Source organism: Bufo bufo, chromosome 1, assembly GCF_905171765.1.
Source record: "Bufo bufo chromosome 1, aBufBuf1.1, whole genome shotgun sequence".
NCBI lineage: Eukaryota > Metazoa > Chordata > Amphibia > Anura > Bufonidae > Bufo > Bufo bufo.
This window is the reverse complement of record NC_053389.1, coordinates 51,605,422-51,624,070: the sequence shown is the minus strand read 5'-3', so window position 1 is coordinate 51,624,070 and position 18,649 is coordinate 51,605,422. Positions and strand designations below refer to the sequence as shown.

At 49.3% G+C, this 18,649-nt stretch overlaps 1 protein-coding gene across 2 annotated transcripts in view; it reads left to right on the top strand.

Moving 5' to 3' along the window:
* The window catches only part of USP48 (ubiquitin specific peptidase 48), a 48,746-nt gene extending 30,415 nt beyond the window's left edge, over window positions 1–18,331 (top strand). The window contains exons 10-27 of one of the 2 annotated variants that reach the window (XM_040423653.1): window positions 1,329–1,457; window positions 1,644–1,793; window positions 2,501–2,701; window positions 10,034–10,148; window positions 10,230–10,363; window positions 10,450–10,521; window positions 12,964–13,088; window positions 13,192–13,314; window positions 13,417–13,478; window positions 13,570–13,680; window positions 14,971–15,104; window positions 15,240–15,346; window positions 15,422–15,526; window positions 15,950–16,105; window positions 16,176–16,301; window positions 16,384–16,432; window positions 16,808–16,834; window positions 17,455–18,331. In XM_040423653.1, coding sequence (XP_040279587.1) covers window positions 1,329–1,457; window positions 1,644–1,793; window positions 2,501–2,701; window positions 10,034–10,148; window positions 10,230–10,363; window positions 10,450–10,521; window positions 12,964–13,088; window positions 13,192–13,314; window positions 13,417–13,478; window positions 13,570–13,680; window positions 14,971–15,104; window positions 15,240–15,346; window positions 15,422–15,526; window positions 15,950–16,105; window positions 16,176–16,301; window positions 16,384–16,432; window positions 16,808–16,834; window positions 17,455–17,477 — 1,949 coding nt within the window. In that variant the 3' untranslated portion in view covers window positions 17,478–18,331. The remainder of the gene's footprint in view (window positions 1–1,328; window positions 1,458–1,643; window positions 1,794–2,500; window positions 2,702–10,033; window positions 10,149–10,229; window positions 10,364–10,449; window positions 10,522–12,963; window positions 13,089–13,191; window positions 13,315–13,416; window positions 13,479–13,569; window positions 13,681–14,970; window positions 15,105–15,239; window positions 15,347–15,421; window positions 15,527–15,949; window positions 16,106–16,175; window positions 16,302–16,383; window positions 16,433–16,807; window positions 16,835–17,454) is intronic. The other variant, XM_040423660.1, reaches the window with a different exon arrangement.
* The last annotated feature ends 318 nt before the right edge of the window (window positions 18,332–18,649 follow it).

Below are 18,649 nucleotides of genomic sequence, written 5' to 3'. Positions count from 1 at the left end.
CTTCTTCTGTCTGTGCGGCTCATTGCTAATGCTTATAGCATTAGCAATGCGCCGCACAGACCTATGAGAAGGAGCGCTGCCCCCCCCCCCCCCCCCCCCCCCCAAATATAGAAAACAATATATCGCGATATATATCGCACATGCTTAAAATTATATCGCAATATAGATTTTAGGCCATATCGCCCACCCCTACGTCGGCCTACTCAAGACAATTGTAAATATAGTCGAGCATGGCTCTTAAAGGCAATGAACATCCATCTTGACTAGAATAATTAGATATCAATGTATATACCTATAGGCACAACAATATATTGGTTTTGTTGCCTCTTACCAGGAGACATTCAGGAGGTGATGGTCACTTGAGTTTGTTGTGCCCCTTCCACCAGGCTGGGTTATAGTCATTTCTCTTTCTCTTGCATAAACCCTTGTGGCTGGAATGACTCCATAATTTGCAGGGAATCTGTCACCTCCGGCAAGCCCTATTAAGTACAGACATTCACCTGCTTCTGACTCTGGATCAGTAAATTGTATGTTGATACTGACCCCCATTCCCTGGCTATGTGCTTACAGACTAGTCATGAAATCCTCTCCATCATGTGTGCATGCATAGGAGTCCTCTCCATGTAGCCTGGCTGGTTTGCAGATACACAGCGAGAGAATTGGGGTGTGTCGACCTACGAATTACTGATCCTTAGGGTACTTTCACATTAGCGTTATTCTTTTCTGGTATTGAAATCCGGTAAAGGGTCTCAATACCGGAAAAAAGACGCATCAGTTTTGTCCTAATGCATTCTGAATGGAAAGCAATCCGTTCAGTATGCATCAGGATGTCTTCCGTTCCGTCCCTTGTACGGTATCTGACCAGACAAAATACCGCAGCTTGCTGCGGTACTTTTTCCGGAGAAAATCCAGGAACAATATCGCACTTGCCGGATCCGCCACTAATTTCCATAAAGCTGTATTAATGCTGGATCCGGTACCAAATGTTACGGAAATTGCCGCGTCGCAGCATCCGGTTCTCCGGTCTGCGCATGCGCCGGGATATAGGAGGAGCTGGTTTTGCCTTTGATCTTTAAAAATAATTTAAATACCAAATGCGTTATTCCGGATGATACCGGACAAGACTGATCCGGTATTTCACCGGATCCGGAAAAAAAGGGATGTCAGTTTGCATACGGTTTGCCAGATTCGAACGACACTAGTGTGAAAGTACCCTTAGCTGCAAATGATCTCTCTATACATGTATTACTCTACTTGTTAGTCTCCCCTGGGGTGAGATTCCCTTTAATAATCCTTTTTGTTTTGTTTGTATCTGTTCCTTTTGCTAGCAGAGCCATCTAAAGCTGCAACACGTAAACCCAAGTGTGCAAAGGGCATCCATTGCTCTCGAAACGCCTACATGTTGGTGTATAGGCTAAAGGTAGAAAAGATGCCAGAGGTGGAGTGTGAGGTTCCAGGTGAGTTGTGTGGCCTTTAAGCCTCTGGTAATGTTGACTCCATCATGATCTGTTGGCCTCCGTCCCATTGAGGAGTGTGAGTTCAGCCATAGACATAAGGCGTCAGAGATGACATCATTGCTGGTTATGTCTGAACCTCACCTGATGTCGTTCACTCCACTCACCGCGTCTTTCCTTTTCTTGTAGTTTTCCTCCAGAAATTGGTGGAGCTGGATAACTGCAAGTTTGAGGAGTGGTGTGTGGAAATGTCCGAGATGCGGAGGGAGAGTGTGGATAAAGGGAAAGCCAAACATGAAGAGGTGAAGGAGCTGTACCAGAGGTTACCTGCAGGAGCTGGTCTGTAAGATATTTTATTACTCCCATACATAGCTGTTTATTTTACATGATGTAGATTATATACGTTCTCATGTGCTCAAGACTCCTTCATTACTTTATCTACTTGACAGTTAAAGGAGTCTGGGATTTCTTTTTTTCTTTCTCCGGAAATGAGAAATAAAGCACCTGATTATGATTTCTACCCCAAGTGCACAATGTATGTAGTCGGTGTGAGCCCAGTAGGGCGCATCGGTGTAGTCTCATTGCCCATGGGCTCTTACTGTGTAAATGCATACTGGATCATGAACCAATGTCTTTACAATGCAAGAACCCAAGAGCAGTGCAGTCATGTGACCTCACATGGACAACCTTTACCCTCTGACTGGGGTAGTATTCTTACACATTGTTCTGTATGTTGGTTTTCTCATTTCCTGCTCACTTCGGGGGTTTACCATGTGATTTCTTAAGTGTTGTATGTTCTCCGGGCTCACGTCTGCGTCAGAGGCCCCATTAGGGAGGCACTTGAGTTACTTTCGTTGAACAGAATGGAAATCATTAGCGGTGATGTGAAAGCCGCCTTAGCCTGCACTCTTTTGTAGATGAGTTTCCGTACATTTTGTAGGCTTGATGTCTTGCTTCCATACGTTTTGTTGACTCTGCCTTGATGACAGTTTCTGCCGTTGACTGCGTCATTACATTTTACTCTCTTGTGCTCTGCTTCTCCGTAGATAACGCATATGAATTTATTCCTCTTGAATGGCTCCAGAAATGGCTGGATGAATCCACACCAGCCAAGCCCATCGACAATTCCAAATACCTATGTACCCACGGCAAGCTGCATCCTGACAAAATCTCTCTTGTGAAGAGAATTTCAGAGTACTCAGCCGAGGTCTTCTATCAGAGATACGATGGTGGGCCGCGTCTAAAGGGTGAGCAGCTGGAACTGGTTGAAGATCCTGGTCGGTGTAAATGTGTAAAACCACAAGATGCAGTTTGTAAGACCAGTTTCACAGGAGCATTAGGAAACACACTGCATGTGATGACTGTATGTCCCTGGACTGAACACTGCTCCTCTGCCCCAGACTCGCAGCATCATAATGATCCATGATGCTGAATGTTCCTGCCTTTGTTTTTTGGTACTGTTCTCACATAGTGCCGTGACTACGGTACAGTAGACATACAGTAACTTATGTACATAAGTAATTCCTCCACTGCAGCCGCTGTCCTAGAGAAGCTATACACTGAGCTCCTAGAAAGGTATTAGACCCTATAATAAAGCCCCATGCAGCATCACTCTGAAATGTAAAAAGCAAATTTGCAGTAATAGTTAAAGGGGTTTTCCAGAATTTTAATAGTAAAGGGCTTCTGTCAGCCCACTAAACCGTTTTTTTTTTTTTTTTGTTTACTTATAGTCCCTACACTGCGATCTCTGCATACATAAGTAAAATAATAATTTTCGTTCAGTAGAATTTGATAAAACGCTATTTCTCGCCCAATTTCCTTGGGGGACACAGAAGACCTTGGGTATAGCTCATCTCCCTAGGAGGCGTGACACTAAGTGAAGACTGTTAAGCCCCTCCTCCACAGCTATACCCTCAGCCTGGAGAGAGAGACTGCCAGTTTTTGCTTAGTGTCCAAGGAGGCAAGACACTCCCTGCTCTGCAGGGCTGGTTTCTCCTTGTTTCAATTTTAGATTTTTACTTTGTTTTATTTTCTTTTTGTTCCAGATCATCAGGGATAACAGAGACGCACTAGACCTCTCTGTTCTCCCGGGGTTGAGCTGCGCCAGTGCCGGTCAACCGCACTGCTGCCTCCCCCACAGAAGGCAAGGTGGACCAGGGCAGCCCAGCTCCCCTGCATCCCGCCAGCGCAAGGGTTGCCCGCACGCCAAGTCCCTCCCCCGGCGTCCTGCCACTACGGTGCCAGTAGCTGAAGGGGCGACCCTGCTGGAACGGACCGAGGGTGAAGACGGCTATGGTGAGAGATTGGCTTCTCCAGCCCTACGTCCCCCCCCCCCCCCCCCCCCCCCCCCCCCCCCCCCCCCCTCGGTCTCCTGCGTGCCTGACCCTTACCTGGGCCTATGGACCCTTCTGTCCCTGCTAGACCTAGGCTGGCCCTGGGCTGCCGCAGGTCGACATCTGCTCCCTCTCTCCTGGCCTCCAGGACATTGGCACCCTTGTTCCTACAAGAGGAATGCCTTGGGAGCTGCGGAGGTCCGCACCTAGCTGCCCCTGACGGAGGGGTCATGCAGGCGTCCCACCCTCACAGACCCGGTCTCAGGGTTCCCCTCCCTCTTACCGGCCACTACTTCAGGGCCAGAGGGCCCGCGCCTTGCTGCCACTGACCCTCCCTGCTCTCACGGGCAGCGGTCCAGGGGAAAGGTGGTTGTAGCTGCCGGCAGGGGTGAAATCACATGGAGCGCTGTTCTAGGCCAAGGGCCCGCTCCAGGGGTAAAATGGCTGCCGGGTGCAGGGTCCTGACTTCCGGACACCTGGGTGGGCACCGCGGCCTGCAAAGGAGCGCTTCAACAGCCCCGGCCGACCGTCGGAACCTTCCGGTCGGCCGGGCGCCGAAGTCTTGTGTTCCACTTCAAGACAATCCCGCTCTATCCGGGTCCCCGGCTCGCGGGGTGGGCACCCGCGGCCGGTATGTGCCGTTCCGTAGGCCCGGCTGGTACTTTAAGTACTTGCGGCCCCGGTCAGCCGGGCGCCGCTAAAAATTTAGGCCCCGGCTCTTCCGGCCCGCGGGGTGGGCACCCGCGGCCGGTATGTGCCGCTCCGTAGGCCCGGCCGCTGCTTTAAATACTGTGCGGCCCCGGTTCGCCGGGCGCCGCTAAAAATTTAGGCCCCAGCTTCACGGCCTACTAGGCCGCAAAAATTCAGGCCTCTGTTGGAGGGGGCTGGAACTTCTCCAGGCGCGAATTTTTCCCGCCTGGAGGTTCCCCCGCCCACAGAGGATGGGCCTGTATGGGTGGATCTGTGCCCTGTAGGTGGCATCTGCCTCAGTGAGGCTGTGTGTTTAAAAAAAAAAAAAAAAAAAAAATTATTATATATATGACTTGTGGGCTGCGCAGGACGCTGCAGCCTCATCTCAGAGTGCTGCCTGTATACATGCCCCCCTTCCATAGGCGGCATGGTGTCGCGCTCCCCGGCTGCGGCGCTGCCAGGTTCTTTTTTCCCCTTCTGGGGGTTTTTTATTGCCCTCTCCGCGCTACGGCGCTGGTCAAGGTGCATGCTTTTTCTGTAGGCAACATTCGTCACCCTCTCCAGTTATGGTGCCTGCCATGTGCAGGACCCCCCTCCTGGGCGGGATACTGCACTCTCCCTAACTGCGGGTTGGCCTTGTGCATGATCCCCCTTTCTTTGGCTCTCACTGGATTCGTTGCCGATCATGTGCATGACCCCCTTTTTTAGGCGGAATACTGCACTTTCACCGGATACGGTGCTGGCCATGTGCAGCTGGCCATGTGGCCATGTGCACGACCCCCTTCCTTAGGCGGAACGCTGCACTCTCTCTGGATTCGCTGCCTGCCATAGGCATGACTCCCTTCTGTGGACGGCATTCGGCACTCTCACTGGATTCACTGCCAGCCATGTGCATGACCACCTTCCATAGGCGATATGATGTACTCTCATTGGATTCACTACCGGCCTTGGGCATGCCTTCTTCCCGGGTGGCGGCATACATACACTCCCTCGGTCGGTGGTTGTTCTCTCGCCTGTACATTGTTGGCCATGTGCATGACCCCTATACATGCACTCTCTCTGGATCCACCGTCGGCCACATCATGACCCCCCTTCCGTGGGCGGTGTACGCACTCTCACTGGATCCGCTGCCGGCCATGGGCATGCCTCCTTCAGGTGGCATACACACATTCTCACCGACTGCTCGCATTCTCCCTGAATGCGATGCTGGCCTTGTGCATGATCCCCCCCCCCTTCCTTTTCTGGGCGGCATATTACGCTCACCAGATACGTTGCTGGCCTTGAGCATGGCCTCTAACATGGGCGAAACGCTTGCGCTCCCCTTGGATACGGTGCTGGCCTTGTGCGTGACCACCCCTCATTCCATGGGTGGAATTTTGCACGCTCACAAGATTCAAGGCTGTCCTTGTATGTGCTGTACTGGACTTGCACATGTTCCCCTTCATTGGCGGAGTAGTTACACTCTCACGAAATTTCGGTGTTGGGTGAATTGTTGCACACTCACTTAATGCTAGGATAGCCCTATGCATGTCCCCCTTTTCCCTAGGTGGACCTCCTGCGTTTCCGCTGGATACTGTGTGGCCATGTGCATGGCGCCTTTCTGGGCGAAGTATGGTATGCCCTACTCCTCTGACGTAGGTCCGGCCTTGGGCATCTCCCCCTTTTTGGGGCAGGCCTTTGCATTCTTGCCCACTGCAGTTTGCCAGGTACATTTCCTCCCTTTCGGGGCGGTCAGTTTGCGTTCCATCGCATTCCATATTAGTCTTGTGCATAACTCCTTTCAGTTTGCACTCCCGTAGATACTGTGGCACTCTGTGGCTGGCCCTCTTCGCGGTGTTATATTTTTGCAGTGAGCGGACGTTCTTGTGCGTTGTTTGGGCCGTGTATGCCTTCTCGTCCTGTAGGTGGGTTGGCCTTCTCACTGCTTACGGGGCTACTCGTACGTAGCCTCCTTCCTCCTGCGACATTCTTTTTCTCTTGGGATACGATGATTGCCGCAAGCCTTGCACTATTCTCTAAGGAGATCATTCTGGTGCAGTGTGGTATGATTCTTTCCGGATTGGCGCCCTCGGTGCTTCAGTCTGATCTGCTACCAGGTTCGGGCCGCTCTTCTTGGGAAGGTCACCCAACTTCTCTTGGGTGCTCGCTTATACAGGTCCGGGGGACCTCCACCTTGGGTTCTTCAGGGTATTCGCCTTCTGCGTGGCGGTGAACCGGGCGTCTCTGTGTAGCGGTGTTCTGCTTTTGAGCTGTCCTATGGCCTCTCTGTTGCCCACTCCCCCTTTTTTGGTTGGAGGGTGTTATACCGGCCTCTGTCTCTCCTGCCTTTTCTCGCCGGCTCTGTTTGACTCCCACTCGGTACAGATCATTCCGATGTGGCGTCTGTTCCGGCCACGCTTCAGAGGCTGTTCCTTCACTGCCCTTCCCTCTGGGGAGAGCATGTTTGTTCATTTGGATGGTTATGGTGTTCCTTTTCAGTCTCCCTTGTCCACACTGGCTGTACTAGCTGTGTGCCTAGTTACCGGGTCTACCGCTTTCTGTCCTCCCGCTGGGTGCAGATTGCGTTTTTTCCATTCTAGGCAATGTTTCGGCTTTGGATTCACCTTCTCGGTAACTTGGGAGGACTACCATTTGGTCAGGATTGTCTTTTGATCTCCCACACCGGAACTGTAGTCTGTCTTCCTGTGGTGGCTACATTGGCTTCAGCTTTAGCCTGTCTTGTCCTGGCGGTTGCTGGGCGGACCCTTCGGTTCCTGTCCGTTTGTCCTTCTGCTTCCCCACTCTGGGGGGATACGGGACAACCTTGCTCGGGGGCCGACGGGACCAGTTCTACCGACTGTTCTACCCGTGTTACTGGTCCGCGCCTGATCATTGGGTTTTCACCCGCTTGCCCAGGCGACTCTAGTGGGCTCGCTAGTGTTTGCTTCTAGCCGAGTTTTCGTCCAGGATCTGTGGTAGGACTTAGGGCTTTACCTGGGGTTCTGTGGGAAGCTGGGCGTTCCCCCACTCTGCCTTTCTCCATGGTTCTGTCTTTCTCCAGTCCGGCCTGGACCTGGGGCTGGGACTCTGTTGCTTGAAGTATCAAGTGTCATTCCTGTCCTTCCTCTTTCAGCATTCCCCGTCCCTCTGGGCCTGTCAGGAACTTCTTCCATGGAGCGGCTCTTGGGTTCCTTTGTACTGCCCTCCGGTACCGTCCTGGGAACTACATACTGGGCTCTTGGCGCTCCAATTTTTCCTTGGAGCCGTTACAGAAGTTCTCTCTACTCCTTCTGTCCTGTACGGTTGGGTTTCTGTAGCCATCGTGTCTCTGACGGGTGCCTGAGTGGCGGCCCTTCTTGTTCCGAGCCTTCTGTCTTCCCCCAGGACAGGACTGTTCTCCATTCCGTCTCTTCCTTCCTTCTGAAGGTGGTATTTGTCCTTCATTTCATTGAGGCAGTCGTCCTCCCCTTCCCCCCCCCCCCCCCCCCGGGAACGGACACTTCACCGATTTGGACGTTGTTTGGGCCTTGCAGTTTTTACTTGGAGATCTCCGACTCTTGTCGAGTTCGGTCTCTTATGTTTCCAGGAGGTCCGAGCAAAGGGTTGACTGCCTCCAGGGTGGCTTTCTTCCGCTTTCTCAGAGTGGCTCTTGTTGTGGTAGCCGCACCAAGGGCAGGGTCCTGCTTTTGGTGTCACCATTCATTTGGCCAGGGCCGTCGGTTTTTTTCCTGGGCCGGAGGCTTTAGGCTTCGGCCATCCATTTGTGCAAGGCGGTCACTGGTCTTCCTTGCACACCTTACCGAGTTCTACAGGGTGCATACGCGGGCTTCGGCGTATGCTGCCTTGGGCCGCCTGGTCTGCAGGCGGCGGGTTTTTTTGATGCCTTCGGGTGCTTCGCCTTGGTGCTGTGGTCCCTCCCCCTTTGGACTGCTTTTGAACGTCCCAAGGTCTTCTGTGTCCCCCAAGGAAATTGGGCGAGAAAACGAGATTTTTGTATAACTTACCAGTAAAATCTCTTTCTCGCTCTTTCCTTGGGGGACACAGCACCCACCCATTCTTTGTTCTTCTTTGACTGTTTCCGAGTTTGTTTTACCCTTAGGGTAGTTGGCTTGTTGGTTCCAATTTTTTGGACTTTGCCTTTTCTCACTACTTGGACACGCAACTGGCAGTCTCTCTCTCCAGGCTGTGGGTATAGCTGTGGAGGAGGGGCTTAACAGTCTTCACTTAGTGTCACGCCTCCTAGGGAGATGAGCTATACCCAAGGTCTTCTGTGTCCCCCAAGGAAAGAGCGAGAAAGAGATTTTACTGGTAAGTTATACAAAAATCTCGTTTTTTATAATATGTAAATTACCTTGCTACCAGCAAGTAGGGCGGCTACTTGCTGGTAGCAGCCGCATCCTCCGATCCTAATGACGCCCCCTCCGCATTGTGATTGACAGGGCCAGGGAACGGGATCTTTCTCTGCTGGCCCTGCCTGTTTTCATTCAATATCTGGCGCCTGCGCCGCGGTTGTACCTATCTTCAATCTGCGCAGGCGCACTGAGAGGCGGCCACTCACTCGGCCGCTCCATCCTCAATGCGCCTGCGCCGATGACGTCACATCTACACCCGGCGCAGGCGCATTGAGGAGCGAGCGGCCGAGTGAGTGGCCACCTCTCAGTGCGCCTGCGCAGATTGAAGATAGGTACGGCCGTGGCGCAGGCGCCAGATATTGAATGAAAACAGGCAGGGCCAGCAGAGAACGATTCCGTTCCCTGGCCCTGTCAATCACAATGCGGAGGGGGCGTCATTAAGATCGGAGGATGCGGCTGCTACCAGCAAGTAGCCGCCCTACTTGCTGGTAGCAAGGTAATTTACATATTATAAAAATAGCGTTTTATCAAATTCTACTGAACGAAAATTATTATTTTACTTATGTATGCAGAGATCGCAGTGTAGGGATTATTATAAAAAAAAAAAAAAAAGGTTTAGTGGGCTGACAGAAGCCCTTTAATGACCTATCCTCAGGATAGGTCATCAATATCTGATCGGTGGAGGTCTGAAACCCCGCACCCCCACAAATCGGCTCGTTGACTGAAAGGCTGCGCTCCGTGCAAATGCAGCTTTCCCTTGTTTGTTTACCTGCTAAACAGTGCAGCGGCGAGCAGATGTAATTAAGTCGTCCCATTCGCTTCTGTACACTTGAATAGGAACGAGCCATCCCAATGAAATGAACGGTACAGCTTGTAGTTACACCTGCTCACCGCTTCGATGGCGAGCGGCCTTCCCTTCAACCAGCTGGTCGGCAGGGGTGCCGGGTGTTGGACCCCCACCGATCTTATATTGATGACCTATCCTTAGGATAGGTCCTCAATATTAAAATCCCTGAAAACCCCTTTAAAGTTGTCCTTGGAGAACAGCCATGTCCCCTTGGTAACACTTCTTCCATTTGGTATATAAGGAAAATGAGCCTCATATCAGCAATGTGGCAATGATAAGTTAGCTAACAGATCAAAGAGAAGCAAGTCTCCTTGGGTCATACTGGTTGAGTTTCTGCAGCGCTTGATTGTGCTGGGACTTTTTTTTTTTTTCTCACAGCTGAGTCTCTTTGCAAGGACTGTGTGGTAGAGAGGTGTCGGGTCTTGCGGCTGAAAAACCAACTAAATGAAGATCACAAGAGCATAGCAAACTTGGTGAAAGTTTCAGTGACCAGGTGAGTGCAGGTCATGTTGAGGAGACGACAGACTTACTATATGCAGCTCCTCTCACCGCTCCTTCTTATTTCATTCCCCAGTGATGAGGGCTTCTGGATTGGCAAGTCGTCATTACGACGATGGCGACAGTTGGCTACTGAGCAGCTAGGCCATCATCAAGATGATGAGTTTGATCAGGGGGACCTAAAGATCAATGGCAGCACCCCAAATAAAGGTAATATCTCTGAATCCAATGCAGAAGAGTATTGTACAGCGATACAAGGAGTTTTTTTTTCCAATATCGGTCTCCTCTCTCTACAGAAGAGTTGCTGGAGGAGAAGAGGGAAGAGGACTTAGAGACCGGGTTTAATGAAGACATAGTCTGCCAACATGGTAAGCACCCTAATATTTCAGACTGGACAATAGCTGTTCCTTGACCATGAAAGCACCAAAGTCTGCTATGGTAATTTATAGGTGCCTTGCAATTACGTTTAGGGGTTCTGATGGGCCACGGTTGTTGTCCACAGCATCTAAGGGGTTTCCTGTACTTCAATATTGATGGCCTGTCCTCAGTGATGGGCCACTGTTCCCCTACCCATCAGCTGTTCGGCAGTAACTGTGGCGCTGGAACGACACCGATCCATCCACTTCTGCAGTGGACAGAGCTAGATACTGCAATGCTGCTCCTGTTTGCTTCAATGGGGGCAGTGCTGCTGTAAGCAGTTCATTCCACTACTACAACAGTAGTTCTGGCTCCAGTCCTACTGCAGAACAGCTGATGGGCAGAGTGTCAAATCCCTACCAGTCACATATTGATAGCTTTTCCTTAGTATGAAAGAACTGGAAAGCCCCTTCAAACGGTCAGGCACAGACCCCCATCGCTGCCAGGCTTCTGTGGTGATAGCACTTGGACACCAGTGCAGTCTGCATGACATACATGTACAGCATGGTGCCTTAAAGGGAACTCTTCACCATGAAAAAGCAATGTATGCTACAGGCACCATGTTATAGAGCAGGAGGAGCTGAGCAGATTGGCATATAGTTCTATATGATAAGATTCGGCATAACTTGTATTTCATTTAGATTCCTGCTCATCCTGGGCTTTGAAGTCGAGGAGACGGTCCTATCCGTGATTGACAGCTGTCCCTCTATGCACATTTATAGTGTAAATTCTGTCAATCACTGATAGGACCGCCTCCTTGATGTCGCAGCCCAGTATGAGCAGGAATCTAAATGAATATAAGTTATACTGAATCTGCTCACCTTCGCCTGCTCTATAACGTGCTGCCTGCAGCTCAAACACTATGGGCCTCATTTATCATTGGCTCAAGTCAGAATAATGGAGTGAAAAAGTCGCAAATTTTTGCGCAGTCGCTTAAATTGAGCAAAAATTTGCAACTTTTATTGGCTCTGCACTATGCTCGCCAGTTTTCTGAAAGTGGGCGTGTTTTCTTATGTAAATGAATCTCTAGACAGATTTACTATTGCGACTATTTAAAAAGTCGCAAAAAAATGCGCAATTTCACTCCAGTGAGGACCATGCATATCTTATGCGACTATTTAATAGAACATGCAACTTTTTTGTAAAGACGTGTGACTTTTGTAAAGCTGCTTACTGACGGATAAACTGCTACCGTCAAACCACATTTATTACAGTCTTAAAGGGCCGATCATAAAACTGACTTTAGCCATATGTGAAAGTGGAGTGAGCTGTCAGAGTAGTGATAAATCTAGCCCTATGTTCAACATGACAGGTTCCCTTTAAGGAGTCTTCACTTTTGATTTGATTTGCGATACTCGATACCATGCGAAAAAAATAAAACCCCAAAAAAGCCGCATGCCTTCCACATTTTATAGAACGTCTGGCCCATCATCGAACAGTCCTATCCTTTTTTTTTTTGGTCTAAAAAAAATGGCGATTCGCACAGTTTTTATTTATTTATATATTTTCTGTTACGGTGTTCACCGCATAGGAGATTTTTTAAAATATTTTAATAGTTTGGACTTTTCGGACGTGGCGATATGTAATAGGTTTATTTATTGTTTATATATTTATGTAAAATTGGGAAAAGGGGTGATTTATACTTAGTGGTATCCAATTTTAAGAAAACCCGCCCCCCCGCATGTGCCGGGCCCCTCACTGGTAATATACTTACCCCACACCACCACCGCTGCTGCTTCTACCTGCACATGGATGAAAACATCCGGTGTCAGGGGGGAGCAGCCAATGGCAGACGTGGACGAGCCTCCCTAGCGTCACCCGTGAGGGACTCTGTGGCCACTGCAACCAATGATTATAATACTGCGGGGGGCGCACTGTGCCACCAATGAAGATAACTAACATTTAATACAGATACAGGAAGCGCGTGCCAGCGGCAGAATCACATAGCCGGCACCCAACCTCTATGACTGGGAGCTGCGATCAGCGGCCGGTACCCGCCCTCTGTATTTGTATTAATGCATTACTTATCTTCATTGGTGGCCACAGCCCCACCTCCTCCCCTCTCTCTTCTCATTGGTGGCACGGGGGGGGAGGGAGAGACTGCTTCCTTCTCCCCTCTGCTGCTGAGGGAACATGGCGCGTGCTGAGAGCAGCGCGTGCCATGTTCTGTGATACTACTGCGCAGCCTAGTATCAGTAAAAGGCAAATCCCGGTATTGAGTCGATACCGGTACAAAAGTATCGATTTTGGGTACAGACTACATAGAGATTTGCTTGATAAAACATGTATAGATGAAGTATACCACCTGCTGACGCCCAGTTATGAATGGCATGACTGGGTATGTGGAGGGACACTTCCCACTCCTATCCCCAGTAATCTCTGTTTCTCATCAGGCTGCCTTTGCACATCAGAGGCCGAGAGGAGACTGATATCTGACGTTGCGTGGTTCAAGCTAAAGGAGTATTTTCCTACAGCTTCCGAATTCAGACACAACCAGGAGCCATGCTGTCAGTGCCAGGTACCAGGACACATTCACGCTAAATTCCGGATTACTGTGTGACAGTGAAGATCTTATGTCTCCTGGTTGGTTCCATTAATTCAGCATTAAGTGTTTTCCGTAGATGTTAGAAAGAGAAGGAGAAAGAAATGATGCTCTGCATAAGAAAATGGCCAATGAGCAGAAGCTTGCTCTTTCCAACCTCTTCCTGGACAAGAACCGTCCTTCCGGGGGCAGTTGGCCGCAGGTATTTCTACATTACTGCCTGCTGTATGCAGTGGCCTGTGATTGCTGCTTACCTGTCGTCTATGTCCTCCTCACATGTCTGTTTCCCTTGTGTAATTGGTAGGAGACGTCGGAGTTGTACATTGTGTCTCAGTTCTTTCTGGAGGAGTGGAAGAAGTTTATAAGGTAGCATGACTTTGTCTGGTCTCTGGTGGAGGAGGACACTGTGCAGTTATCGGATTCTTACTATAATACTCCTTATGATTGTTTCTTGCAGGAGGCCGACCAAGTCTGGCCCAGTACAGTCACTGGGGAACAGCCTCCTCCTCTGTCCACATGGGGGTCTCATGTTTTCCTTCTCTACAATGACTAAGGAAGACTCTAAGCTGTGAGTATTCCTCATAAAGTGGGCAGTTTGGGAAGATAAAGTGAACCTTCTGTGCCTTAGGTTTCAGTATATTCATTGCTGAATTTTGATTGTTTTTATACTTGATAACTGCACTCACACTTCTGCTTGTTATTAGAAACAGTCAGCAAGCTTGTTAACAGTCAGCCTTATAGCTAAGCTGGGTTTCCGTAATGCAGAGGGGGACGTTTTTTTGACTTTACACTGCCTGATGTAAAGATGACATTTCCCAGAAAATAAGCCGCCAGCTCAAACTTTGTGCAGACGCTGAACCAGTAAGGGTTGCTGCAAGATATTCGATTCAGAATAGTAAGCACAGCTCCAATATAATACAGGACATAACGCAGAAATAATGCGTGACAATCGTGATTCCACCTGAAGAATGAGTGCGGCTCTGCCATATAATACAGGATTTAAAGGGGTCTTCCAATCTAAGACAATAGGGGCATATCACTAGTATATGCCCCCATTGTCTGATAGGTGCGGGTCCCAGAGGTGGGACTTGCACCTATCTCGTAAACTGATCCGACAAAGTGAAGGAGGGCGCACAGAGCCGGCACTCGGCTATTTTCGGCGGCCCCATAGAAATGAACGGATCAGAAAATGGGGGCATATCCTAGCGACATGTGCCCCCATTGTCTTGAGATGGGAACATCCCTTTAAACTCCGGATCACTACAGGGTAAGTAATGTAATGTATGTACACAGTGGCTCCACCAGCAGAATAGTGAGTGCAGCTCTGGAGTACAATATGGGATATAATTATTATAAGTAATTAAATGGGGAATTAAAACTGGTATTTCATGCGCCAGTTTGAATAAAAAAAAATATACACTGCCACAAGGGGCGACATGTTTATTAAGGCACATGCGTCTTATTAAATCTTGCACGTCTTGTGAGGTCAGCGCTGAAGAAAACTGAAATCTACTGCAGTTATCAGCTGCCATAGATTTCTGCTGTAATTTAGGTCAGTTTTCTGGGGTAAATGTTAAATCTGTAAGACCTGCCCACTTTTTAGAAAAGTAACAAACGTGGTGATAACCGGCAAAGACACGCGTTTTTGCACATAATGAGGCCTTTTTGGTTCCACTTTTCTGGAGCTTGATAAATTCCCCCTTGTGAGTCCAGCTCTGGAGTATAATACATGATTTGCTGTTGATACTGTAGCAATGTATGTCCACTGTGGCTCATTCTCTATGTATAATGGGTCAGAGGTGGACATGGGCCTTTTCTGTGTCAGACGAGAGTAAGGTTGTGACTTTTCTGTGCACAGTATAGCTCTGCTTTGGCCTTCTGAGTGGGACATTCTTCAGAAACTCTTCATTGTCGATCACACCATCAAGATCTCCAGGAGGACAGTAACTGCCGATGAGAACAATGTAGCCACGATCTACGTTTCTGAACCCGGTATGTTCTCCATGCATGTGTCATTCCTGTCATAGGCAGAAAAGTTTTAGTAAAGGGAGAAGGGATGTGTGGTGTCTGTAGACTGTCTTCCATCAGTGACCTTCATGTCCTCTCAACTCCTATGTTCTGTGTCAGAGCTGTGTCCGGAGTGCCGGGAGGGATTGTTGTGTCAGCAGGAGAGGGACCAGAGAGAGTACGCACAAGCTACCATCTATGTGCACAAAGTGGTTGATAATAAGAAGGTAAGCGCCTGACATAGTGGGTGACCACTGCAGGTAAGGTGGGCAGCAGCACCTGATGCACTTCATCCTTTACAGGTCATGAAGGAAGCAGCGCCTGAGCTAAACGTCAGCAGTTCAGACCCTGAAGATGAGAAGGAGGAGCCCCGTCCTGATGGAGAGAATGATCCAGACTTCAGTCAGGTAACCACTGTCTCTGATAAGTCTGTTATGTGGTTCAGCAGACTAACTTGTCATGCATTGGGATCCAGGAGACAATGTGGTTGTCTCTGCTAGTAGTCTGGCTGGATCTGCACACTCCATGGCCTGGTTACATGATCTTTTATAGCAGTCCAGGGAAGCCCTGAATCACGTCGTCCTCATTGTGGGTGACCGGCCAGAGCCATTAATCCCGATTTGGTTAATATAGCACTTGATTCTGACTTCTGATTGGTAATTTGAAGCACTGTTGTAATTGAACGGGGACCTCGTCTGTGAACAGTTTTCTCCACATTCGTTTTCTGATGATGATCTGGTGCAGGTCTGTGATGACCTAAACCTGAAGCCCGAGAGGACTATGGAGCTGGGAGTTCTGCTCTACAGGATCTTTATCTTTTACTCATCCAGGCTAATGGAGCCGCAAAGAAGCAGAAGGTTTCTATCCACGGACAGGTCTCCTATCAGAAGCAGGGGATTCGGAGAAGTACGCGGCACAGGAAAGTGCGGGGAGAGAAGGCGTTACTGGTCTCTGCTAACCAGACATTAAAGGACCTGAAAATCCAGGTGAGGCGTATGCCCTCAGGGCCCCATGTCCAGCACCTGCTGCAGTCACTGACATTGTCTCTGCTTCCAGATCATGCACGCTTTCTCTGTCGCTCCATTCGATCAAAACTTGTCTCTAGATGGCAAGGTTTTGAATGACGACTGTGCCACGCTGGGATCTCTGGGAATCGTCCCGGAATCAGTCGTTTTACTAAAGGCAAGTAACCATTTCTTGTGTGCTGTAGTCACAGTGGGCCATGCAGGGCAGGATGTAACTCCAGGTCTGTCTTCCACCACAGGCAGATGAGCCCATTGCAGACTATTCAGCCATGGATGACGTTATGCAAGGTGAGGGGCTGCAGGGGATGGGATGGTTAGCGTGTACATGAGTGTCACATTCTCTGCCCCTGTGAAGGCTCTCTGAGGAGCAATCTCTGCTCAGATGAGTTAAAAAATGTCAAAAAAGAGAAAATTTCGGGAAATCGTCCTAGTAATGTGGGGTATAACGGATACCCCATCCTAATACTGCCTACCTGGGGTACTTGTGGGGATATGAGGGGGTCCTAAGTTCATGTATTTTGTATTGTAAGGGTGGGTTATAAGGAAATAAGGCTAGTAAAGTATCTTCTGACTTGTACTGCAGAGAGGGAGAGCAGGGTGTGTGCCATTTTTGCAGCATGCTTCTGGCATTATCGTGTGATAACGTATGTGTCTCTTTTGCAGTTTGTATGCCAGAGGAAGGATTTAAAGGTAAGCACAAAGGTGACAGAAGCCAGTTATGGCGACATCCGTTATTTAAAGGATTGGGACGTGTTTTGTTAAGGGGATTGTAAGAATCTCTCTCTGGGGCTGATGATGGTTTTGTTGGTTGAGATCTTGATTTTTCTCTCATGGCCATATTTACCACAATAGATAGAAATCGCCGGCCTGGTCTATGGGGTCGGCATATTCCTTATTGTTTCAGGTCCCAGGATGCTCTCTGGTTGTATATTGCATATAAGCTCATGTACTGTAGAGGCCACAGCTCTCTGATTCTGGCCATCATAGTCATGTAATGTGCTCTGTCCTCTACCTCGATGTCTACTTAATGCTGCCATCTGTGCCATTTCTAGATCACGGTCCGCACTGACAGATCGGTTGCTAGAGATACACTGCTTCATTGCACTCATTGCTGGTACAATATGTCCCTAGCAACCAGACTGTCAGAAAAGGCGCCGCTGATCAGAGTACAGCTGGATTATCACTGGTGCCAGCAGAGAATAGCAGCCTGACAGCAGCCACACCTTGCTCTGTTAGGTTATGGAGGTGGAGGTTCCCTTTAAGCATTGTCAGATTTTTCTCATCAAGGGATTTTCTTGCTTTTTTTGCAGGAACGGGTCTGCTGGGACATTAGCATTGAGCCTCCTCTGAAGGGCATCTTCCATGCGCAGTAGAAGCGGATTGTGACTCTTCCAGGAGGCGTCGGACGCCTCCACCTCCGAGCATTGCCTTACATGAACATAGCAGATTGCACTGAAGGACTGCAGCGATAGAAGGACAAACTCTACTTTTTATATGTAAATACAGATGACGCCGTATATCTATAATATAACTTGTTTACATTGGGATTCCACCTTCCATGCCATGTCTCCCAGCCGCGGCTTCTGTCTTGTGAAATCATGATGATCGTGGGTTTCCCTTCTGGCCTGCTTGTCACGCATTAAAAAGCCGACTGTGCTGATGATGATCCACAGCTTCTGTGTCGTAATATGGGGAAAGAATGGAGACTGAGGGTTACAGAATGGAAAAAGAAGCACCGAGTATGTCCGGAGAGGAGTAGGCTGTTTTTGTGAGTGGTCACAGACCAAGAGTTACATGCTGGTAGGAAAAGAGTTCCCAGCAGCGCAGAGGACTTAAGAAGAAATGTGCTGTTCTTGTGAGAGGTTACAGGCTGAGTTAATTCATGGAAGGAGCGGGGTCCCCTGCAGCACAGAGCATGTCAGGATTTGTTTGCTGATCTTGTGATCCTAGTGGAAGGTGTAGAGGAGTAGTCAGATGTGTGTTACAATAGTTGAGCTGTGACCTGTAATGGAGAGGGTGGACAGGGCTGACGTCTACTTTTGTTTCCCTGTACCCCATTATTAGTACATACCTGGCAAATGCAGACGCTTCACTGTGAGGTTTAGGATCCATTCATGGGTCCGCATCTGTTCCGCAATTTTGCGGAACCGGTGCGGACCCATTTATTTTGGGTCCGCGGCCCCGCAAGAAAATAAAACATGTCCTATTCTTGTCCGCAGACACAGACAAGAAAAGGCCTTTTTCATTATAGCGCCGGCCATGTGCTGTCTGCAAAATGAGGAACGCACATGGCCGGTGTCCATGTTTTGCGGACTGCAAATGGACTCTTAGTCCTTGTTCCTCCCTCTCTTTCATTGACACTGCCAGACGAGATGATTTCACAGAAACCTGGCTCTGTCAATCAAGATGGAGAGAGAATGGGGCTGGTAAGGAAAGCAAGAGGAGCAAGGGTGCACAGAGTGGCTTGGGCCCACCCTAAGTGCACTTAACTGCTCATTTGGATTA